Raw genomic sequence first — 26,570 nt, forward strand, 5'->3', positions numbered from 1 at the left:
ATTTATTTAGTTGAACAATTGTGTTTGGGACTGGCATTAATTTAAAAACTGCTTTGAAGGACAGTCATTTCTCAAATAATCAGCCAGTGAATAGAGCATTACATGTTGAGGCAGGTACTAACTATCACAACGTTTGAGAAACATTTGGACGGGTACATGGATAGGATAGGCTTAGAGGGGTAGGGGCCAAGCACAGGACTAGTGTAGATGGGGCATGTTGGGCTGAAGGGCCTGATTCCATGCTGTATGACTGTTATTACAGAGCAACATCACCAAATAGATAAAGTGAGAGAATATAGCTTTTGGAAATTGAGGTACGCAATTCTTTTTTTTTGTTTATTTGAAATTTTGATCGTACTAATGGTGTGGGTCATCTTTGCATAGCAAAGCAATTTTGGCATTGGATTCCCTGTGCAACACTGCTGTTTGAGATTATTGGACCAGGTTGTGGTGGGAGTGACTGTCAATGGATGTGACTGTGACTGCACAGTGCCGGACTGGGGTCATGTTAGATGAGTCCTGTACTTGCCTTGCACCTCTAGGGTACGAGGTTAACCTTTTGAGTACATTGGAATTTCTGAATATATCTGTTATTTATCTTTTAAAGGATAAATGCATGCAAATATTGGATACCTCAAAAATGAATACAATACCCCTTATAATTACATATTTTTTCTGAAAAAATATATTAATAAGCTAGAATTGAACAAATGTAATCCTCACCCGAACTTAACCTAACCCCTACCTAAATGTGGGGATGCGAGAGAAATAATATTACGTGATCAGTTAGAAACATAGAAAATAGGTGCTAGAGTGGGCCATTCGAGCCAGCACCGCCATTCAATATGATCATGGCTGATCATCCAAAATCAGTACCTCGTTCCTGCTTTTCCCCCACATCCCTTGATTCCTTTTGCCTGAAGAGCTAAATGTAACTCTCCCTTGAAAACATCCAGTGAATTGGCCTCCACTGCCTTCGTGGCAATACTTCCACAGATTTACAACTCTCTGGGTGGAAAAGTTTTTCCTCATCTCAGTTTTTAAACATCAGACCTTATTTTGTGATGTGACTATTACAATGAGATAGCTATAAGGCTTTGTATTGTGGTTAAATGGCCTGAGAAACACTTGACTCTCTCTTATTCTTTACAAACTAATAAAAGTATATAGTTCAAGTATTTAGAATTATAATTTTTGAAGATAAATTGCTGAATGGTAAATTACAGTCGCCCTTTTTTATTGTTACTTGTCTAGCGATCAACAATGCCAGTAGCAATGTTTTTTGTAACCTTCTCATAACTCCAAGTTTATTCAAGTCTCAGAAACTAGTATCAAGCGAACTGCTATTTTAAACAGTCCATTTTATTTCTTTATCCTGATTTTTCACAATCTTACAACTGGAGTTGTATTCTGCTCCGCCCAAAGAAATTAAAATCATTAAAAAAAATTCAAGGCAGCAAGGAAACTGCAATGTTTTTATTTGTTTGAAGCTCTTTAAGATAGTAACGGATACAATAGTTGCACTGTTATTCAGCCTTTTGAAGTTGCTTTGCAACCAGCAGCTTGGAGTACAAGCCATTCATTACTAAACTGGATGTAAAAGATCAAAGGTGCAATTGTACTTAAACTTGTTAATGTTCATCTCAAGTGGTACTCTGCCACAGAGTAGTCTAGCAGAGCACACTTCTAACATGCTAGTTTTACTGAAGAAAATGCATTTTACTGTTATGATAGAGTGCTATGACTTAATTTTTTTTGGAAGGAAAAAGACTATCTCAACAATATATCAATACAGGATTAATGCCATAGCAAACACGGTGCAAAAAATGTATTATACTCCCCCTTCCCCCCCCCCCCCCCCCCCCCCCCCCCCCCCCCGCCTCAAAGTTGATTATTAGTTTGAACACATTAAGTATTGTTGATGAAACTCCTGACATTCATTTCATAACCAATGATTATTTTTATCATCAAAAATACAGTTAATTGTGTATTTTAAGCATGGACAACAATTGCAAAGTGCATTTAAGTATATTTTTACATCCTAATCTGGACACCTGCTACATTTTATTATTAGGATGTGTAGGAAAGAACTGCAGATGCGGATTTAAATAGAAGGTAGACATAAAATGCTGGAGTAACTCAGCGGGGCAAGCAGCATCTCGAGAGAAGGAATGGGTGATGTTTCGGGTCGAGACTCTTCAGACTGAAGAAATGTCACCCGTTCCTTCTCTCCAGAGATGCTGCCTGACCCGCTGAGTTACTTCAGCATTTTGTGTCTACCTTACATTTTATGATTATATATGTTGATAGGAAAACTGGCCTTTGTACTTTATCATCTTATTTTCAATTTAAATTACATTTTCAAATCTTGCATCACCTGTATAGAGTTTCATATTCAATGCTTTCCTTGCATACAAATAAAAAATGGGGGAAAAAACTAGTAAAACTTTGGGCCCCACATCTGAGGAAGGATGTATGTGTTGGCTCTGGAGACGGTCCAGAGGAGGTTTACAACAATGAATGAGTGGGTTAACATATGATGAGCATTTGACGGCACTGAAGTTTAGAAGGATGAAGGGGGGCCTCATTGAAACTTGCCATATAGTGAAAGGCTTCGATATACAATACGTGGAGAGGATGTGGGAGAGTCTAGGACCAGGGGTCATAGCCTCAGAATAAAAGGACTTAAAGAGCTTCCTACCCTTAAACTAAAGGAAGGAGATGAGGAATTTCTTTAGTCAGAGGGTGGTGTACCTGTGGAATACATTGCCACAGAATACTGTGGAAGTCGTCAATGGTTATTTTCAAGGCAGGGAAACGGGGAAATTTAGTTTTTTGTAACAACAGTAAATCCTACACAGGTATGCAGTTTTGTCATGTTCATCTGTCCTTAGCTAATAAACTAAACAAAGTGAACCTTTACAAGTTTGATATTTATCTATATACTTAAAGCTTTTTTAAGGTATTTATAGAGTATGGGTCCACCACTGTTTTTCTGGCACCATTCCTTCCAGAGCCTTTCTGGATTATCCATTTTGCTGGACCAGTAAAGGTCACGGCCTCTGAGAGGCGTCCAACAATACCAGAATGAGCCGCCGAAGGGCTGAGATATCGGCCCGTAAAGTTGGCCTCGGAATTACCAGTGTGGGAGGCAGACTGAGGACCGTACTTGATTATCAGCTCCCTTCTAATTACCTCGTAAAACTATTGATTCCCAAGTCAAATTTGAATCTCTACGTCTCTGGTATTGGTTGGTTCATAATATCTCTCTCCATTTTTAAATCGCATTTAAATACTGCTGTTACTATGATGTTTATCAGTTCTGCATACAGTTCATATGCATGTTAATGTTAACACCTGTTTCAATACTGTATTCTTTCCACATATTTACTCTCTTCAATTTTTATTTCCTCATCTCCAATTTACTCTGTTTCAGCATATCATTTCTTTAGTTAGCAAATGATATGTCTTGCTCCTGAGTCTCGCCTAACAAAACTCTAGGCTAAATTACAGTTAGAAACATTAAAAAATAGGTTGCAGGAATAGGCCATTCGGCCCTTCGAGCCAGCACTGCCATTCAATATGATCATGGCTGATAATCCAAAATCAGTACCCCGTTCCTGCTTTTATCCCCCCTATTTTCCCCATATCGCTTGATTCTGTTAGCCCTTAGATCATATCTAACTCTCTCTTGAAAATAACTTGATAGTTAAAAATAATCAGAACCTACAGTGACACGTTCCTTTTCATCTTCCCCTCTTCTCTTTTGTAGACTAGTTGTTTGTGTCCATTCTGTCCTGTATCCATCTCTGATTGTGAACTCCCCCCATTCCACCCCCCCCCCAACTTTGTGTGAAATGGCAGTGAAGCTGCCTGGTTGTGAAGCTGCATGGTTGCATATCACCATGTGCAACCATGGATCAAACAACAACTCCACTTTTTATTTCCTCATAGACCTCAGTCTTGCAAAAGATGGGGTGGAGGGAATGAGGTACCCAAACCCTGTCAATGATCATCCAAACGATGTAGTAAAATGCAAGGCTATTTCTGCATGTGCACACATTTGCTCCACATCCTTAAAGATGGATATTCGTACCTCTCCCAAAACTCGGTTTCCTACTTGCAATATTTCAAATAATTGATGCTAATTACATGATTGTAAATACAACAGATTTTGGTGTTAAACTCCCATTTTTAAAGCCATTACCATCTTGCTCTAGATTTCAGTGGCATGGCCTGATCAACACATCAGTGAGTTTGATGCAAATTGGCTGAGAACAAGATGTTTTCACCAATCAACAAGAGAAGAGAAACAGAAACAATATTTCATGAGTGGTAAGAAACATTACGAGATAAATCTTTAGCCTTTTGCACCCGAGAGGTGACTGAGAAAGATATAGCAAGTGTCTTATTGTTTGTGTTTATGTCCTTCACAATTAAAAGCATGGTGCTAGTTTCTGCAGCAATTTTTTATATTGGGCAAACTGATGTTTCAGCAAATGTCTGCAAGTGTTGCTAAAACAAGATGGAAGAGAAATGAGACAAGGCCAAACAATTATTCTAAACAGAGGTTACTCTGTTACTATATTTTGTGATATTTTTAATCAAACCATGTGCAAGCATTTATTACATCTTGTAATAGGTTTTTACAGTTTCCCCCTGCAGCTACAGGAGATATAACACCTGTCCCTTTGCCACCTCTCGCACTTCCATCCTGGAACCCCAGCAGCCTTTCAGGTGAGACAGATGTCCACTTTCACTTGTTTCAATCTCACCTGTTGCATTTGATGCTGCCGACCTGGCCTCCTCATTGGTGAGACCATGAGGAGACAAGGCAACGGTTTCACCAAACACTTGGCAAGGCCTGCAGGAGCACCCAGATACTAACCATTTTACCCTCTTCCTTGCCATTCCCATACCAACCTTTCTGTCGTAGGCCTCCTCCATTGCCCAAGTGAGGCGGAAGTTAACTTGAACAACACCATTTGTTCCACTTGGGTCGCCTATAACCTAATGGTTTGAACATTAAAGTCTCTAATTTCAAGTAATACCCCCTATCACCCTCTCTTTCTCCTTCTCCACCCACCCCCAATGTGCACCTATTTTTCCCATCATCTACCACCACTGCAGTTCCGCTAACTCCTTTGCCCACCTCATCTCCCACCCATCCCCTTGTCCCCTTCCTCCCATATCCATCCTCGTGCTCGTGATATCTGTTTGAAATGTTATGCAGGGGTGATGGAGGAACTGAAGGAAATCCACATTAGGCAGGAAATGGTTTTGGGTAGACTGATGGGATTGAAGGCTGATAAATCCCCAGGGCCCGATGGTCTGCATCGCAGGGTACTTAAGGAGGTGGCTCTAGAAATAGTGGAAGCATTGGAGATCATTTTTCAATGTTCTATAGATTCAGGATCAGTTCCTGTGGATTGGATGATAGCAAATGTTATCCCACTTTTTAAGAAAGGAGGGAGAGAGAAAACGGGTAATTATAGACCAGTTAGTCTGACATCAGTGGTGGGGAAGATGCTGGAGTCAATTATAAAAGACGAAATTGCTGAGCATTTGGATAGCAGTAACAGGATCGTTCCGAGTCAGCATGGATTTACGAAGGGGAAATCATGCTTGACAAATCTACTGGAATTTTTTGAGGATGTAACTAGGAAAATTGACAGGGGAGAGTCAGTGGATGTGGTGTACCTCGACTTTCAGAAAGCCTTCGACAAGGTCCCACATAGGAGATTAGTGGGCAAAATTAGAGCACATGGTATTGGGGGTAGGGTACTGACATGGATAGAAAATTGGTTGACAGACAGAAAGCAAAGAGTGGGGATAAATGGGTCCCTTTCGGAATGGCAGGCAGTGACCAGTGGGGTACCGCAAGGTTCGGTGCTGGGACCCCAGCTATTTACGATATACATTAATGACTTAGATGAATGGATTAAAAGTACCATTAGCAAATTTGCAGATGATACTAAGCTGGGGGGTAGTGTGAATTGTGAGGAAGATGCAATAAGGCTGCAGGGTGACTTGGACAGGTTGTGTGAGTGGGCGGATACATGGCAGATGCAGTTTAATGTAGATAAGTGTGAGGTTATTCACTTTGGAAGTAAGAATAGAAAGGCAGATTATTATCTGAATGGTGTCAAGTTAGGAAGAGGGGATGTTCAACGAGATCTGGGTGTCCTAGTGCATCAGTCACTGAAAGGAAGCATGCAGGTACAGCAGGCAGTGAAGAAAGCCAATGGAATGTTGGCCTTCATAACAAGAGGAGTTGAGTATAGGAGCAAAGAGGTCCTTCTACAGTTGTACCGGGCCCTGGTGAGACCGCACCTGGAGTACTGTGTGCAGTTTTGGTCTCCAAATTTGAGGAAGGATATTCTTGCTATTGAGGGCGTTCAACGTAGGTTCACTAGGTTAATTCCCGGAATGGCGGGACTGTCGTATGTTGAAAGGCTGGAGCAATTAGGCTTGTATACACTGGAATTTAGAAGGATGAGGGGGGATCTTATTGAAACATATAAGATAATTAGGGGATTGGACACATTGGAGGCAGGAAACATGTTCCCAATGTTGGGGGAGTCCAGAACAAGGGGCCACAGTTTAAGAATAAGTGGTAGGCCATTTAGAACGGAGATGAGGAAGAACTTTTTCAGTCAGAGAGTGGTGAAGGTGTGGAATTCTCTGCCTCAGAAGGCAGTGGAGGCCAGTTTGTTGGATGCTTTCAAGAGAGAGCTGGATAGAGCTCTTAAGGATAGCGGAGTGAGGGGGTATGGGGAGAAGGCAGGAACGGGGTACTGATTGAGAGTGATCAGCCATGATCGCATTGAATGGCGGTGCTGGCTCGAAGGGCTGAATGGCCTACTCCTGCACCTATTGTCTATTGTAAAGCCTGCTTGCTTGAGCAGATGCTGGAGAAATACCTTGTCCTTGACAGGCGGCCTCCTTTCCTGCCTTGAATGATCCCTCCTGTCCTTAACTCTTTTTTTTTGTACTGATATCCCTGTGGACATATTGAACTGGCCAGTATAAACCGAGCCATGGGCTCAAGGCAAAATGCCAAATGAGCAGCTTCCTGGAGGATGTGACATGTGCTGGCTCAGCCATTTCGTTGAAGAAAAAAAAGGGACTATGGAGAATGTACAAAACTGCCAAGAAATTACATCAGAATGGATGGAGTGTGCAGAAATTAGTGGGGTTTGGGGCAGTAAGAAAATATACAGCAAAATTCATCAGTAAGGACTTGTTCACATTCTCCAACGTCTCCCGCAGTCCCTCTCTGATTCCATTATGAAGCATTGTAATGTTTCTGTGGTGTAGCATTTTTTTTCTCTGAACGAAATGCCATGTTTCCAACCTACCAATTTAGTTTACTTTAGAAATATAGCATGGAAATGGACCTTGGGCCCACTGAGTCCATGCCGACCTTTGATCGCTCATTCACACTAGTTCTGTTAAACCACTTTCTCATGCACTCCCTACACACGGAGCAATTTACAGAGGGCCAATTAACCTACAAACTTGATGTGGGAGAAAACCGGAGCACCCGGAAGAAACTCGCATGGTCACCGGGAGAACGTGCAAACTCCACACAGACAGCACCTGAAGTCAGGCTTGAACCCTGGTCTCTGGCATTGTGAGGCAGCGCTTGACCAGCTGCACAACTGTGCCACCATTGCAGAGACTTGGAAGACTTCCAATACTGAGAGCTATGTCAAACATTCTATAATATTAGTTGACATATTCTAGTGCTTTAAAGATTTGTAATGAAATGAAAATGCTGCTGGTTGAATGTTTCATGCATTACAGCATTCCAAATACTTGTATGAAGTGTGTGCAGCATTTGGGCAGAATGCTCCAAGCAATATAAATTATTGAGTGTAAATTAAAAGAATTAAATACCGCAGCATGTGGGAAATGTTTCTCATCCAAACCTCTGCACCAAAGCTGCCTGTTAGCAGGGACGCCCAAGACCACAGTGCGTTATCATACTAACCCATCTGTTAACGGCATGATGAGTTGGGGGGGTGGGGGAGGGAGGACTGGAGAAAGTGATAATCATGTTAGTGTTTACAAGAATGATCCCAGGAATGAGTAGATTAACATATGATGAGCGTTTGTCGGTATTGGGCCTGTACTCGCTGGAGTTTAGAAGAATGAGGGGGGACCTCATTGAAATGTACAGAATAGTGAAATCCTTAGAGTGGATGTAGAGAGAATGTTTCCACCAGTGGGAGAGTCTAGGACTAAAGGTAACAGCCTCAGAATTAAAGGACATTCTTCTAGGAAGGAGATAATGAGGAATGTCTTTATATGGTGGTGTGGAATCTGTGGAATTGTATGCCACATAAGGCTGTGGAGGCCAAGTCAGTGGATATATTTAAAGCAGAGATAGATTCTTGATTAGTACGGGTGTCGGAGGTTATGGGGAGAAGGCAGGAGAATGGGGTTAGGAGGGAGAGGTAGATCAGCCATGATTGAATGGCGCACTAGACTTGATGGGTCCGAGTGGCCTAATTCTTCTCCTACCACTTATGATCTACTTGCATAAATTATTCGACCTTCCCAGCACACTAAATATGAAAGATGTGATAGTGCTGGAGAGGATGCAGAGGAAATTCAATAATATGTTACCTGGGATGGGGCCTTTCAGTTACGAGGGGATTCTGGAGAGGCCTTGAGTGGAGGAAGTTAAGAAGGGACATGGGGTATATAAAAAATTATGAGTGGAATAGATAGGTTAGACTGCAGGAAACTTTTCCACATGTCAGTGATACATAAAACATAGATTTAGGGTAAGTTTGAGTTTAGTTTATTGTCACATGTATTGAGGTACAGTGAAAAGCTTTTGTTTTGCGCTAACCAATCAGCGAAAAGATTATACATGATTACAATTGAGCCGTCTACAGAGAACAGAGGACCTTTTTCACCCAAAGGGTGGTGAATATGCTGCCCGAGAGAGTGAAAGCAGTCACTGTCGGCATTGAAGGAGTGTCTGGCCAAGCATGCGAATGGCCTAGGCACAGAAGGATGTGGGCCAAGGGCTGGGTGATGGGATGAATATGGATGGGTGCCCACTGGTCAGCTGTTTAATGTGTTTGCAATGACACTTAATCCAGAGCTGATTCATTTACCAAACTAAAAGGGAGTTAGAATACAAGAAATTTGAAGGGAGATACAGTTTGACAAAACATGTAATATCAAGTACATTTATACGTTGGAAATCTACTTGGGGTGATATAGAACACTACAGTACAAGAACAGGCTCATTGGCCCACCATGTCTGTATGTCTGTACCAAACATGATGCCAGGACCATCTGCTATCTGCCTGTACATAATCCATATCCCTCCATTCCCTCCACATCCATGTGCCTATCCAAAAGTCTCTTAAATGCCACTATCTGCCCCCCCCCAGCTAGGCATTCACTACTCTTTACATTATGTCCCTCTCACCTTAAAGCTATGCCCTCTGGTATTTCTTAAGTTGTCAAATCTTAGAATCTGGAAGGACAACTAACTTCTAAATTTACGATTGGTATAAATAATATATACATGAAGGATTCCTCCGATGACTGAATCACATCAACAAACCTCTTCATTGCAGTCACCTGGTAAGTGAATGGAAAGAACTGTGCAGTCAGATGAGTGGGAACGGTATCTGTACAGGACAAATAAATGGTGGACAGATGTAGTACAGATGTCTGGAGAAGCTGGTAGCGGATTGGGAATTCTCCAGAATGTCCGGTCTTTTTGTCACAGAGAGTCCTTTCAATGGTCCATAAAGCTTATGAGTGCCCACTTGGAATAGCAAAGTTCTGTTCCGCAGACAGCAAAGAACATTTGTGGTCACAAGGAACTGTAGATGCTGTTTTGGTTAGAATCCAGGCCCACCAACCAGCCTGATCAAAATGAGCTGCTGCACAGAAAATCAACCCTACTACATCATCAGGCTGTGCAGAATAACAGCAATAAATCTTCTTCATTGACTTCTTGGTCTGTGGAATTTTATCCCGATGTTATTATTTGGAACAGGAAAACTAATTATTCACTCTTCCATCAATGTGCACACAGAGTTAGGTCACATATGAAACCAGAGTGCAGTCACTGTTACCTGGCCATTCTGTCTTTCCATGCCGAGAGTGTGAAATTACCCCTTGTCTTTTGACACAATACAAATACTACTCTGTCCATTGCAACAGTAAAATAAATGTAGCTGTCTGATTCTAATTCCAAAATCCAAGGTCAATCTTGTGAGACATATATTTTCAACCATTGTTGCCAGCCAGATTCAACCATCAATAAAAGACACAAAGTGCAGGAGTAACTCAGCGGGTCAGGCAGCATCTGTGGAGAACATGGATAGGTAACATTTCAGGTATGTCACCTATCCATGTTCTCCAGAGATGCTGCCTGACCCACTGAGTTTCTTTAGCACTGTGTACTTTTTTTGTTAAACAGCATCTGCAGTTTCTTGTTTCTAGATCCAACCACCAAATGTACTAAAATCTTTTGAATTTAAAAAATAATGGTGGTGTTATTTGTAAAGAGATTTGTCTTATAAATAATCTTAAATTAAAAGGCATAAATAATTCATTGGTCAAAGTTCTCCAGTGTCATGTTCACATTAATGTAAAGACAAATGTGTAGGAAAAACACAGCAAGTCAATTAACCTCTGAAAGAGAAAGGTCCAATGGGCTAAGATTACTGTTCAAACCACAAACTACTTTTGGTCATGAATAAATTCTAACTAATGCATGCCAAATTAATATCGTATTCCAGTATTCTTTTGAGTAAAAAATTCTGAAATATTCCCTACAGCAAGTCATTTATACTACCTCTGTATTTGATCCATGATGCATTCCATCACAGAAACAACCTAGATTTGGGCATTAGTTGAGAAGTCAGTTTGCTATAAATTCAGGCAAATACTAACTTCACTGTCAGTTCTTTGTAAATCCCCTGGAAGTTTTACTATTTTAAAGGTGAGCTGAAAATGCACTGTTCCTATTTGCAGTTTAACAAATTTCAGAGTACAAGGCTTCACTCACATTGCATTACAGGTCCACCACCTATTTCCAGCACCTTCGGTTCTAGAGCCTTTCTGGATTATGGGTTTTGCTGGACCAAGAGAGGTCACGGCCTCTGAGAAAAGTAAAACATTATCGGAATGGTTCGCCGTGGGGCCGAGATACCGGCCTGCAGAGTCTGCCTCAGACGGCGGCTATTGGAATGGATCTGCCGGCTCCAGCCGGGCCGGAGATCCAGAGGCCTAGCCACAGGGAGCAAATTCGACCTGCCGGTTGGCCACGGAAGTTCCGATGAAGTCAAGATCGGCCACCTCACCTGGACTGGGCAGTACAATTTCGGGGGGACTTCCAGGGGGGATTTCAAGGCCGCTCATTTGTCTGGAGTAAATGAGGTAGCGGACCATCAGTTGCTGTAAAATTGGTGGTGGACCTCTGTATCTATTGATACCGGAATGTAGAGTGGGGAGTAATGATTGAACACTCTTAGTGAGTTGAACCATTTATTGGCGGTGGCGCATATAGGGTGGCACGGTGGAGCAGAGGTGGAGTTGCTGCCTTACAGCGCCAGAGATCCGGGTTCGATCATGACTACAGGTGCTCTCTGTAAGGAGTTTGTACATTCTCCCCGTGACCCGCATGGGTTTTCTCCGGGTGCTTCGGTTTCCAGCGAAAGACGTACAGACACGTACGAAAGACACTCCAAAGACGTACAGATTTTTTAGGTTAATTGGCTTGGTATAAGTGTAATTTTGTCCCTAGTGTGTGGTGTTAATGTGCGGGGATCGCTGGTCGGTGCGGTCACATTGGGCCGAAGGGCCTGTTTCCGCGCTGCATCTCTAAACTAAACTATTGGTACCATTTGGAAGATTAAAGAACGCATATAAAAGGAATTCCAGGTTAACGTTTGAAAGAGAACTATGGTTTGAATTCAAACCAGGTTTTCATTTGAGGTGTTAAATTAAAAAGGGGGAATACGCAAAAGTATTCCAACATGACATGTACGTGGTTACTTTCAATTTAATGACAACCAATAGTGAAGTATAAAAATATCCCATCCTAGAGATGAGATTTTACAGAGGCCAGTCAACCTACAAAAATCGCACTTGTTTGTGATGTGGTAGAATACCCATACGATGACAGGGAAAATGTATAAACTCCATACAGACAGAGGTCAGGATCGAACCTGGGTGCCTGGTGCTGAGAGACAGCAGCTCTACTAACTGCACCACAGTGCCGCTCTTTAGCATGGAGAAACGATACTGACCATCTACCCGATCTCTGCTTCTCATAGTTGTGGATACCTCTATCAGGATGTGTAGGAAAATAACTGCAGATGCTGGTAGAAATCAGAGGTATCACAAAATGCTGGAGTAACTCAGTGCGTCAGGCAGCATCTCTGGAGAGAAGAAATGGGTGACGTTTTGGGTCAAGACCCTTCTTCAGACTGATGTCGGGGAGGCGGGACAAAGAAAGGATATAGGTGGAGACAGGAAGACAGTGGGAGAACTAGGAAGGGGGAGGGGAAGAGAGGGACAGAGGAGCTATCTAAAGTTAGAGAAGTCAATGTTCATACCGCTGGGCTGTAAGCTGCCCAAGCGAAATATGAGGTGCTGTTCCTCCAATTTGCGGTGGGCCTCACTATGACACTGGAGGAGGCCCATGACAGAAAGGTCAGACTGGGAGGGGGAGTTGAAGTGCTCAGCCACCTGGAGATCAGGTTGGTTAAGGCGGACTGAGCGAAGGTGTTGAGCGAAACGATCGCCGAGCCTGTGTTTGGTCTCGCCAATGTAGAGAAGTTGACATCTGGAACAGCGGATACAATAGATCAGGTTGGAGAGGTGCAGGTGAACCCCTGTCTCACCTGGAAAGACCGTTTGGGTCCTTGAATGGAGTTGAGGGGGGGAGGTAAAGGGACAGGTGTTGCATCATCCCACTCCCAGTCTGACCTTTCTGTCATGGGCCTCCTCCAGTGTCATAGTGAGGCTCACCGCAAATTGGAGGAACAGCACCTCATATTTCGCTTGGAATGCTTACAGCCCAGTGGTATGAACTAACTTGGAATGCTTACAGCCCAGCGGTATTGACTTCTCTAACTTTAGATAGCTCCTCTGTCCCTCTCTTCCCCTCCCCCTTCCCAGTTCTCCCACTGTCTTCCTGTCTCCATCTATATCCTTTCTTTGTCCCGCCTCCACGACATCAGTCTGAAGAAGGGTCTCGACTCGAAACATCACCCATTCCTTCTCTCCAGAGATGCTGCCTGACCCGCTGAGTTACTCCGGCATTTTGTGATATCTCTATCAGTAAGTCATCCCTCGCCATGTTTCACATCATAAATTTGAATGAAATTAGTTTGGCATGCTTTGGCATTATTAAAATCAATGTAAAGGATGCCTTGAAATTGAGCAACATGTGAATAAAATGGAACAGTTGCTGGAAAGATTTCATTCAACGAACCTACAAAAATTATTTAAAATATTGAATTTAAAGGGACATTCTACGACTTTACAGACTGCAATTTTAACATTGGACAAAGTCGATTTAACTTTCTTAACTTAAGAGTCAAAAAATTAGTCAGGAAGGTTGTGGTTTTGCACATTCATATCAAGCAAACTGGATGCAGTGGAAAAATGTGGCAGATTATTTAACTTGGACTGCCTCACAGAACTGGAGGAAATGACCACAAAATTAACAGCAACACAAGGTAAACATTCTATAGGAGATGTATATTTGTATCTTCCTTACCGTACTTTATTCTGTAGCCACTTAAATTTTTGAATCCCCTCCAGCTTTCAAAAAGTAATTATCGCCTTGTAGAAATCATCAAATACAGATAACACTTCTGTGCCTTCTGCTACTTGACTTGCAGTCACCTTTCATTTTTCTTACAGCACAAATCACTTAATTATTCACAAAGTTTTCTTAAGGAAGTTTCAATATGTTAGCTGAGTTTTGCAGGCTGACGTATGGGTGTATTAATGATTAAATGTGACAGTCAAAGGTTGAGTGGATCAGATATTTTTCTGCAATTCACACTTTTAATTACTTTATTAAATAAATGTTCAAAATCCTTATGAATATCTGGTACCTCAGCATGTGCTGAGAGGCAGTTGTAGGCTATGATTTCCTTGATAATGGGTTCCAAACCAGCTGTAAGTCATGTCATTATATTTTGCTCAAGTGGAATTTCCAGCGATTAGAAGAGCGATTGAGGAAATGGTGCGTAATGCACAGTTAAAAGGACTTGATGCAAAGTTCTGCATTTGTAAACCTTGCGATTTGCTTGTCACATATCATCAATATGGGTATGTGTCTCCTAGTAAATGGGCAATGAAAACAAACAATAACTAACACTTTTTAATTTTTAAAAAAGGAACTGCAGATGTTGGTTTACACCAAAAATAGACACAAAATGCTGAAATAACAGTGGGTCAGGCAGCATTGCTGGAGAAAATGGACAGGTGACATTTCAGGCCGGGACCCTTCTTCAGACTGTCTTTATTTGGCAAAGAGGCATTTTTCTAAATGTGATTTTATAGAAAACTGGAAGGCATCATTAATTGTCTGTTTTTGTGGATTAAATATAATTAAGGGCCTTCAAACAAAATCACACAAAATTAAATAAATTATCTTTAAGATTTGCAATTCATTAGTCTGAATTGGTTTCAACAGAAAATTTAGGTGATCAAGACTGAACATGATCGATAGTCTCAAAAGTTAATAAAAGTGTTAATTTCAGCTTCAGTGAGTGTTAATTTGGACTGTCAAAGCAAAATTAGAATTGATATGCAAAGAGCAAGATTTTCTTTCTTTTGAAACTGAGTCACAAGTCTTAATTTCTAAATGTTTTTCTTTCTAAACTACAATCTGAAGGATTTGTAGGTGGATTAATCGCTGAAAAAGAACAACATTAAGGGAAAACACAGTTACAGAGGATCAAGACAATAAAAACAAATATATTTAATTTGCTGACACCATTCCTATCTGCAAAACATTCCAAAATGCTTCAGCCACAAAACTCCTTTGAAGTGTGGTCACTCTTATTTTGTAGGCACAGGCAAAGCTAATTGCACAAGTTGAGCTCCCACAAATTGCAAGGATGAGATAATCTCTTTCAAAGATGTTGATCATCAGAACATCTGGGAAAACTCCCCCACTCAAGAATGGAGAGATTTGAAAAACCAAGGTTGTTTTCTTTGCAGCAGAACTTTCAAAGAGATAATTGGTTGCTTTAAACATGAAGGAGTAAGTGTAGGGAAATGTTGGTTGCTTCCAATGGTAATTAAAGGAGACTGATTCACAAAAGAACCAACAGTGGTGTAAGAATATTCCAAAGAATATTAATTTGAGTTGTTGCCTCTGGTGTGTAAACATTTTAAAATTGGTGATGAAGTTTTTGTAGAAACCCTTAAAATAGAATTGGATAAATAATTAAAGGAGAATACTGTTAAGGGCTATGGGAATAGGTCAGGGAGAATCAGTCTAATTGGAAAGTTCTTTAGACAGCCAATGTGAGCATATTTGGTAGGATGCCCTTTTATGCGGTACAAGTCCCTGCATGCTGTGGAAAGCAAATTTCTGTCAGTGCAGTGCTCCCTAAGTGAGAATCTATGCTTTTAGCTGATATAAATTTAGTTAATTAGAGATATTGATATTTTGTTGTAGATGGTTGAAGATGGTTTATTTTGTTGTTGTTTTAGCTAATATAAAATTAATGCTTATTTTCAGTAGAAAGCAGTAAGATGGATGCTTGTGGCACAAATGTTATCATTGGGAATGGAATGTGTTTGTCCCTTTATGAAAGATAATAATAATAATAATAATAATACATTTTATTTATATAGCGCTTTTCATATACTCAAAGACGCTTTACAGAGATTTTGAGAACATAGGGAAATGAATAAATAGATAAATGAGTAAATAAATAAATGAACAGAGAAAGGAGACAGAAGGTGAGGTGACCTTCAGTGGTTGAAGGCAGTACTGAACAGGTGAGACTTCAGCGATGTTTTGAATGTGGTGAGTGTGGGGGAGTCTCTAACGGTTTTGGGTAGTGAGTTCCATAGGGTGGGAGCAGCGATGGAGAAAGCCCTGTCCCCCCAGGATCTGAGTTTAGTCCGGATGTGGGGGGATAGGAGATTGGCAGCGGCAGAGCGGAGGGTGCAGGTGGGAGTGTGCCTGTGGAGGAGGTCGGTCAGGTAGGATGGGGCCAGGTTATGGAGGGCTTTGTAGGTTATGAGGAGGATTTTGTACTGGATTCTCTGGGGGATGGGGAGCCAGTGGAGTTTATAAAGGACGGGGGTGATATGGTCACGGATCGAGGTGTGTGTGAGTAGACGGGCAGCGGAGTTTTGAATGTATTGAAGTTTATTGATGATTTTTGAGGTTGCGCCATAGAGGAGGCTGTTGCAGTAGTCCAGACGGGAGGTGATGAAGGCGTGGATGAGGGTTTCTGCAGCTGTAGGGAGTAGACAGACAGAGGAGTATAGGGGTTCTTTGTTCTTAAATGACTCCCTTGTCTGATAGTGTGAGCTTGTATATTAAAACAGTTAGAAGCAAGGTCGTGCAGCTGCGAGATTGCTCGTATATAGTAGATAAAAAGTTTCTTTCTCAATAACAACTCCTTATATGGGTGTGTGTGAAAGTGGGAAAAGTTTTGAATCCACTCTAGGTAAATTGATGCGTTTCCCCGAAAGCATGTGACCTATATTAATGGTTTGGTTTCTAAGCATGTGACCTGTATTAATGGTTTTGTTTTCTCTGTAACCATGGGAATTGTATTAGAATTGCAATTGGTCATTAATTTCTTTTCTGTCACACCCCTTTTTCCTTTCTGTATAAAAAGTAAACAATCGTGGAAAAGTTGTTCTTTCCCTCCACAGTTGAGATCTTTTCAGACACTAGCATTGTATGGAGATCCTCAAGGGAGGAACCCCACTGTGGAATAAATCTGTTGTACTCATTCAGTATATGCATTTTATTCAGGCTAAAGAACTCAGATTATCATAAGTACTGTATTGAAGTAATAGCAGAAACTGTTTACATCTCTGGGTACAGTTTGAATCCATGCCCTCTGACCATGAAGAGCATGTGCTACTCTTAAATCAAGGCTTTTATTCAAATCCTCTATCAACGAACACAGCACTTCAATGTAGAACATAAGATTTAATAGGCATTTTGAAATTACTAATGGTTTCAATTCAACACGAAATGAAGAAACCAGTAAGGCATTTGACAAGGTTCCACATGGAAGGTTGATTAAGAAGGTTAAATCGTTGGGTATTAATAGTGAGGTTGCAAGATGGATTCAACAATGGCTGAATGGGAGATACCAGAGGGTAATGGTTGACAATTGTATGTCAGGTTGGAGGCCAGTGTCTAGTGGAGTACCCCAAGGATCTGTGTTGGGTCCACTGTTGTTTGTCATTTACATTAATGATCTGGATGATGGTGTGGCAAATTGGATTAGTAAATATGCAGATGATACTAAGATAGGTGGTGTAGTTAATAATGAAGTAGAGTTTCAAAGTCTACAGAGAGACTTGGGCCTTTTGGAAGGGTGGGCTGAAAGATGGCAGATGGAGTTTAATGCTGATAAGTGTGAGGTGCTGCATTTTGGTAGGACAAATCAAAATAGGACGTACAGGGTAAATGGTAGGGAATTGAGGAATGCAGTGGAACAGAGGGATCTGGGAATAACTGTGTATTGTTCCCTGAAGGTGGAATCTCATGTGGATAGGGTGGTGAAGAAGGCGTTTGGTATGCTTGCCTTTATAAATCAGAGCATCGAATATAGAAGTTGGGATGTAATGTTAAAATTGTACAGGGCATTGGTGAGGCCGAATCTGGAGTATGGTGTGCAGTCTGGTCGCCAAATTATAGGAAGGATGTCGACAAAATGGAGAGGGTACAGAGGAGATTTACTAGAATGTTGCCTGGGTTTCAGCACTTAAGCTACAGAGAGAGGTTGAACAGGTTGGGTCTTTATTCTTTGGAGCGTAGAAGGTTGAGGGGGGACTTGATTGAGGTTTTTAAAATTTTAAGAGGGACGGACAGAGTTGACGTGGGTAGGCTTTTCCCTTTGAGAGTGGGGAAGATTCCAACAAGGGGACATAGTTTCAGAATTAAGGGACAAAAGTTTAGGGGTAACATGAGGGGTAACTTCTTTACTCAGAGGGTGGTGGCTGTATGGAATGGGCTTCCGGTGGAAGTGGTGGAGGCAGGCTCGATTTTATTATTTAAGAGTAAATTGGATAGGTATATGGAAAAGAGGGGATTAGAGGGTTATGGTCTGAGAGCAGGTAGATGAGACTAGGTCAGAGAGAGTGGTCGGCGTGGACTGGTAGGGCCGAACGGGCCTGTTTCCGTGCTGTAGTTGTTATATGGTTATATGGGAGGAGTTGGCTGCGCCTAACGGCTGCGGCTCTCTGGCAGTCTGTTGTCTTTTTTTCTTTTTTTTTTGTTTGTGTCGGTGTTGGGATGGTTTTTGTTTCTGTTTTTGGCTGTGTATGTGTGGTGGGGATGTGGGGGGGTGGGGTGGGGTGGAGCGGGGTGGGTCGGGGGGAAACCTTTCTTTTATTAGGTCTCTTCCCCGGGGCGCAGCTCGCACGCGGGGCCTTCCATCGCCCGGCTCGGCTGCGGGACTTAACATCGCCGGCGCGGCTCAGCCGCGGGACGTTTCAGTGCCCGGTGCAGCTCGGCCGCTGGACTTAACATCGCCCGGTGCGGCCGCGGGACGTTTCAGTGCCCGGTGCGGCTTGGCCGCTGGACTTAACATCGCCAGCGCGGCTCGGCCGCGGGACGTTTCAGTGCCCGGTGCGGCTCGGCTGCGGGACGTTTCGGTGCCCGGCGCGGCTTGGCCGCTGGACTTAACATCGCCAGCACGGCTCGGCCGCGGGACGTTTCAGTGCCCGGTGCGGCCCGGCCGCTGGACTTAACATCGCCCGGTACGGCTCGGCCGCGGGACGTTTCGGTGCCCGGTGCGGCTCGGCCGCGGGACGTTTCAGTGCCCGGTGTGGCTCGGCCGCTGGACTTAACATCACCCGGTGCGGCCGCGGGACGTTTCGGTGCCCGGGGCGGCTCGGCCGCGGGGCCTTCCATCCTCTTGCGGGGGCTGTGCGTGTCGGTTGCCTCGGTAGGGGTCGAGCTGCCTGTCCGTTGGTGCGGGGGGAAGAGAGGGGAAGTATTGTTGCCTCCATCACAGTGAGGGGGTGTTTGTGCTTCTGTTTAATCCAACACATCATGAGCATACCCATTGGCTAGAGGTGCAAATCGAAACTCAACTATTGTCTTGGCAACCATCTGTTTATATGTGAAAATACCAAATCAGAATGGTTTAATCTCAAGACAAGGAAACTGTCCAGATTTCTATCCCTGATCACTCCAGTTATCTGTGCTGAACCTATGCATATTTGGAAGAGGATTGGGCCTTACCTGTGAGTCCACAAGAGCTTCCCTATCAAGGGTCACATGTGAAACTAGTTAGACAAGGTAATTGATTCCTGAATTTTGGTCTGTTTCATATTAAAAATGTCAGGCCCTTCAGATTTTTAATGCATTAACCCTATGCAATATATCAAATGAATATGCAACAAAACTGTACCAAACAGCTGAAAATAATATGATGCATCATGTGCCAAAGCACTTAGACTATTTAATGAATAGTCTCAGCTGAAACTTTTCCTTAATCAAATGACTTCAGCTTACTTCTGTGGAAAGTTTTGTTCAGCTTCCCTTGTCAGAACATACGAGTCTGATTTAGTGCTGTGAATACTGCAGAGGAAACTGCCTCTGTCTCGCCTGCCCTGAGCAATTGGGACTCAGTGTGCAAATACCAGATGCAAAAGAAAAGTGGAGCTGACGGTTTCCAGAACTACTGATTTCACTCAGACGGAGGGCGCTGTGCATATAGCATTCAGGACCTCAGAAGTGAACTTTGACTTTGTGAACTAGCATTAAGAGAAAATGTCACACAGCAATTTAAAAAATATATGTAAAGATGAGGATAATTTGAAGTTTTGTGAGCAGTTTTGGGCCCCTTATCTATCTGCTGAAGGATGTGCTGGCGTTGGAGAGGGCCCAGAGGAGGTTTACGAGAATTATCCTGGGGATGATTGTGTTAACATATGATGAGCTTTTGACGGCACTGGGCCTTTACCAACTGGAGTTTAGAAGGACGAGGGGAGACATCATTGAAACTTACTTAATAGTGAAAGGCCTAGATAGAATGGATGTGGAGAAGATGTTTCCACTAGTGGGAGTGTCTAGGACTTGTGGTCATAGCTTTGGAATAAAAGGACGTACATTTAGAAAGGGGTGAAGGAATTTCTTGAGTCAGAGGGTGGTGAATCTGTGGAATTCATCGCCATGTTGTGGAGGCCAAGTCAATGGATATTTTTACGGTGGAGATTGACAGCGTAGGAGCCATTTATGCTTAATTCAATTACTGTCATTGTGTTATGGCTATGTTTTAATATTTCTAGTTTATGTCTTTTTTGCCTGCTTGTGGGTGTGACTTAATGCATAATGGGGAGTGTCTAGATGGGAGGAGGCGAGCGTGTCGACAGAGGTTGTGGGTCAGTTTAGACTCGGAGGATGGTGAGCATACAGTTCTTTACCATGCGCTCACACCGGCTATATTTGTAAGAACCATACGGTAATAACTACAAGAATTCTGAGATATTGTTAGAAGAAGAAACAGTTGATAAAGTAAGGAAAGTGATGAATTACTCTTTGATTTGTGCTATTTTAATTAAAATCAATTAATGAAGAAAAGAAGTTTGGAAGACTTGTTTTGTCATATCAGGGTGCGACGTAGAAACATAGAAACATAAGCTACACCTACATTTCATCCCCGAGTAGTAATGGCTATCGAAGTGGAACTTTGAGATGGTATAGAAACTGCCATTACAGACAGATTGTTGATTAGTGCGGGTGTCTGGGGCTATGGGGAGAAGGCAGAAGAATGGGGTTGAGAGGGAAAGATAGATCAGCCATGATTGAATGGCGGAGTAGACTTGAAGGGCCGAAAGGCCTAATTCTGCTTCTACAACTTATGAACTTTTTTCAGAAGTTCAAAACCCAAAATGAGATACTAGGCTGAAGCAGTATCTGTAAAACATCTCCCATATTGTGACAGCATTATGTTTTTAGGTGAGGATACCCTTTCCCCATATTTTCACTAAAATAACTATTGGAAGCTTTCTCTTAAAATGAGAGCTATTTTTTCAGGGAAAAATAATAAATATTTAAAACATTTTAGACACCATATTTTGTGAAAATATTACAGCTATTCGTAAGGTCTATTGAGGTACAGCATGGAAACAGGCTGTTTGTCTCACTGAGTCCACGTTGACCATAGATCGCCTGTTCACACCACTTCTATGTTATCCCACTTTCTCATCCAATCACTACACACCAGGCACAATTTACAGAGGCCAATTAGTCTACAAACCCGCATGTCCTTGGGATATGGGAGGAAACCGGAGCATCCGGAGAAAACCCACGTGGCCTCAGGGAGAACGGACAATATCCACACAGACTGCAATGGAGGTCAGGATTGAACACGGATCTCTGGCGCTGTGAGGCAGTGGTTCTACCAGCCACTGTGCCACCCTATTGATGCTATCTATGAATGCAGTGACCATTAGTAAAGCAATTCCTATGTGTACCCAACCACTTTAGAAGCATGGAACCAAATAAAATCAGATAAGGGATGATTTGCCTTCCAGTGTCATGGTGATATTGTCCAGATGACCAATTAAATGTTAAATAATATAAATGGCCTCAAATGATTCTTCATTGAATCAGGAGTCAGTTCATTGCTACCCCCACTTTATGCGATATCATCTTCATACAAATGCAGTGTAATCTAATAAATGATGCTCACATTTCTGTGCACCAACATATGGGCTTTGAAAACCTTTTACTTACTCCTACTTTCAAAATGATTTGATTTATTGCTCTGGATCATTGTTAAATCTTTGATAGGTTTTAATGAAAATGCTACATTTAGATAGAAATTTAATAGCCTCGCATTTGGCATTAACATTCCTGTATAATGTGTTAATATTCATGCAAGAACCTCGACATCTGGCTGAATTCTACATATGTTACAGGTTACTCGTCTTGATTAGGCTGTAAGTATTCTATTCCTTTGAGACTATTGCCTGTAAATGCTAGTTCTGAATTTGGTTAGTGTTAATAGTGAACCTCTCAGCATAAGATCATAGCATTGTTGTTTCTGAAGGAACGGAGGAGGGGGTGAGAATGGTGATGACTTTTGCTTTACATTTTCACTGGGTAAATCGACCTTGTGTGTTACGTTATTACAAAATCTGAATCTGCAGATTTAGGGTCTTACCAATCAATGGGAGACTGGTGAAAAGTACAGAGTGCAACTGTTTGGACTCGACTGCAACTTACACATTGTACTGTAATATTTATACACACTGACAAGAATACAAAGCGCTAGGTTTTCAGATGGTAAACTGTAAATGTTTCAAAAGCTAGGATGGGTGTATTTACATTTTAAAAACATATTTCGATTTTTATTTTAATTAAGGTGAGGGTGGCAGGGTGGCGCAGCACTACAGTTGCTGCCTCACAGCGCCAGAGACCTGAGTTCGATCCTGACTATAGGTGCTATCTGTACAGAGTTTGTACGTTATCCCTATGACCACGTGGGTTTTCTCCGGGTGCTCCGGTTTCCTCCCACATTCCAAAGACGTACGGGATTGTAGGTTAATTGGCTTTGGTAAAATTGTAAATTATCCCTTGTGTGCAGGATAGTGTTAGTGTACGGGGTGATCGCTGTTTGGCGCAGATTCGGTGGACCGAAAGGCCTGTTTCCGTGCTGCATGTCTAATGTCAAATGTCTAAAGATGCCTAAGTATTGCTGCGAAAAACATAAAGATAGATTGGCATTGTTTGGAAAGACAGGTCACGGTTGTGTAAAAGTAAGGTAGTGCATCTGTCCAAGGTGTTCATAAGATCATAAGTGATAGGAGCAGAATTAGGCCATTTGGCCCATCAAGTCTACTCCGCCATTCAATCATGGCTGATCTATCTCTTCCTCCTAACCCCATTTTCCTGCCTTCTCCCCATAACCTCTGACACCCATACTAATCAAGAATCTATCTATCTCTGCCTTAAATATATCTAATGACTTTGCCTCCACAGCTTTCTGTGGCAAAGAATTCCATAGATTCACCACCCTCTGACTAAAGAAATTCCCCCTCATCTCCTTCCAAAAAAGAACGTCCTTTAATTCTGAGACTATGTCCTCTGGTCCTAGACTCTCCTACTAATGGAAACATCCTCTCCATATCCACTCTCTCCAATCCTTTCACTATTCTGTACGTTTCAATGAGGTCCCTCATGTTATGTTGTAGTGGCTCAGTGTTCTTTGCATGCATCCAGCATACGTATTGCATGAACAGTGGAAACTTACACATGTAAAATGTACGTATATAACATTTGTGCTTGGGAGGAAGAGATCATATAGGTTCTTTAAAGGCAGTGTTTTCTGATCTACCGTAAGTTTAGCATTGAAAAAGCAAAAATAGGCTGTCAGCTACTGCTGCAGAAGACCTGATTTTGTGTAGGTAGAAGCACTGTGTCTCCTCATCATTCAGACTGAAAAATCCTTATTGTGTCTGGTGGAGTCTAAATTAAAAGTCATTAAGTGCTGGAGTGACCGTAACTAAATCTCTAGAAGAGTCCTGAGCGAAATGTGTTCTATCCATGTTCTCTCGAGATGCTGCCTGGCCTGCTGAGTTACTCCAGCACTTTATAACTTCTTTTGGAAACCAGCATCTGCAGTTCCTTGTTTTTACAGAGTCTAAATTGGGTTTTGTGAATTACAATGGTTAAAGTAAAATCACATACATCAGACAAAAGTGAGAGAAAATGGGACTGAGTGAAAGAGAGGGAGAGAAATAAAAACAGCCAAATAAAAATGATAATCTCCAACGTTTGGAAAATCCCCAGTGAAAACTAAGAAAGTTTCACTCTTGGAATAAAATAAATGTTACCATTAGTTTCTTGGCAACATGAAGCTCTCCATAAGAAATATCTCTATCTAGACATTTTAACCGATGACAGGGAAGTGCTCCAAGGAATAAATATCACAGCACCTGAATGCAAAGACCTCTCTCATTAGAAATTAGTTTTAATTTTCAATAAAAATGTGCAAAGATGCTGAATACATTATAAAGAAATACATATGTTTTGAAAATATCACGAAGTATTTACCAAAGTGCGCATAAACATAATATTATTTGCAAACATTTTTTTTGTGGATATGTATATCATATGTACACAACTTCCTGGGAAATATTGGAAATACATTATAATAAGAGAGCACTTGAAGGAATAAGTTCACCTTGAATATAACAGCTGAGCATTTTAGTGAGTTGAGGGTAAAAGATTCTAAGCCTGTAAAAAAAAAAAGCAAGTCATGGGACTGAAGGAGAATAATATCCTTGCAGATGTAAGAGGCCCTAAATTAAAACAGTGTGTTGGAAACACACAGCAAGTCTGGCAATCCCATAAACAAAAGGAGGCTAAAAGCACAGTGGCTTTGCACTGCTAAGTTACAGATTAACTTTAAGTTCAGGCTATTGCCACATTTACCATTTTATCTACAATTCTGATATTCAACTGTCGGTGCACTGCAGGGAGAGATAGGGGAAGGGGAGACAAGTATATGTTTTAAGCATAAACCATTTGTGCAAATACAATTCTTCTGAAAGCCTTTACTTAAGAAAAAGGATGATGCTCTTAAAATACAGTGATTGATATATTGATGTACAGATTTCTGATCCATCCATATCATACAAGTACATTGATATAAACAGATGGTGCCTTGTCCACTATTATCTAATTTATAAATCATTTTATTTTTCAGGTCAAATTCACAGACACAGAATAAATTAAATGGTCATATCATAATCGGTGCTTTTCCCCAATCATTGGCCCTAAAATTCCAATTATTGATGGAGTATTCATGTTAACAGTGGCAGAATTCTTTCATCAGAGGTTTTTTCTGTCACCTATTGTAGTCATAGAAATGAACTTTGGTAGGCTTATGTATTTTGGAAAAGTATACAGGAGAATCCTATTAAGAGCTATTGAACTCTTCCTTGAGTTCAATTTTGTTCCTTTTGTTCTATTTCCTTTATCACATTTGTGAGTCCAGATGAAAGGTCTTGACCGAAACATTGCCTGTCCATTCCTTCCAAAGATGCTTAGGCAAGAACTGCAGTTGCTGGTTTAAATCAAAGATAGACACAAAATTCAGGAGTAACTCAGCGGGACAGGCAGCATCTCTGGAGCGAAGGAACGGGTGACGTTTCGGGTCGAGACCCTTCTTCAGACTTCTACAGATGCTACCTGACCCACTGAATTCCTCTAGCAGCTTACGGTTTGTTCCAGATTTCAGCATCTGCAGTCACTCGTGTCATTATATTTAAGTTTCCTAGAGAATTTCACGATCACTGTATTTTAAAAGAGCAACATCCTTTTTCTTAAGTAAAGGCTTTCAGAAGAATTGTACCTGCACGATTATTGAACTAAAAATAATTCATATCACCCATGGAGAAACTGAAAAAGGGTCCTGACCCAAAACGCCGCCTACCCATGTTCTCCAGAGATGCTGCCTGACCCGCTGAGTTACTCCAGCACTTTGTGTCTTTCTTTCAAATTACCCATAGTTTGCTCTTTAGGTCCATTTTCAGCCAGCACTAGACATGGCAGTAGTGAAGTATTTTAACACATGTTCCAGAACAGGAAAAAATAAACACTTCAGAAGGAATAACACTTAGTCATAAGTCTTACAGGGTGGAAACATTCCCTTCGGCCCGACTTGCCCACACTGGCCAACATGTCCCAGCTACACTAGTTCCACCTACCTGCATTTGGTCCATATCCCTCTAAACCTGTACTATCCATATACCTGCTTAAATCCATATAACCTGTCTTAAACATTGCAATGGTATCTGCCTCAACTACCTCCCCGGCAGCTCGTTCCATACACCTACCACCCTTTGTGTGAAAACGTTACCCCTCAGATTCTTATTAAATCTTTCCCCCGCACCTTAAACCTATGTCCTCTGGTTCTCAATTCCCCTACTCTGGGCAAGAGGCTCTGTGTGTCTACCTGATCTATTCCTCATGATTTTGTGCACATGATGCTCAATGTTTAATTAATTTGTATGTGGTTCACTTTTCAAAATCATATTAGTTGTTATTTTTGTCAAAAGACTGATGATGCCATTGGAAGCATTTCTTCTGGCTGTTGTAATGGAAAAATATATGTTGCGATCAACAGCTGAAGTTAGAAGAACTCATTTCATAGTTAACATTGGCAGTTGCCGTTGCAATTGTTTTGACACATATCAGCATAATTAATGGTGACAGCAGTCAGGGAGTATATGTGTAAAATAGTAAAAATGCAAGCGACCCATTTCACACAAAAGATGCTGTTGCACACATACTTTTAATGTTTTAACACCTGGTGTGGTCATAGAGAATAATCTTGGAA

At 41.7% G+C, this 26,570-nt stretch overlaps 1 protein-coding gene across 2 annotated transcripts in view; it reads left to right on the forward strand.

The window, feature by feature from the left end:
- Positions 1 to 26,570, forward strand: part of bbox1 (butyrobetaine (gamma), 2-oxoglutarate dioxygenase (gamma-butyrobetaine hydroxylase) 1) — a 75,648-nt gene that overhangs the window by 10,402 nt on the left and 38,676 nt on the right. For both annotated transcript variants that reach the window (XM_078415479.1, XM_078415480.1), the window contains one exon: positions 4,221 to 4,335. In XM_078415479.1, coding sequence (XP_078271605.1) covers positions 4,221 to 4,335 — 115 coding nt within the window. The remainder of the gene's footprint in view (positions 1 to 4,220; positions 4,336 to 26,570) is intronic.

The sequence above is a fragment of the Rhinoraja longicauda genome, chromosome 18 (assembly GCF_053455715.1).
Source record: "Rhinoraja longicauda isolate Sanriku21f chromosome 18, sRhiLon1.1, whole genome shotgun sequence".
Lineage (NCBI taxonomy): Eukaryota > Metazoa > Chordata > Chondrichthyes > Rajiformes > Arhynchobatidae > Rhinoraja > Rhinoraja longicauda.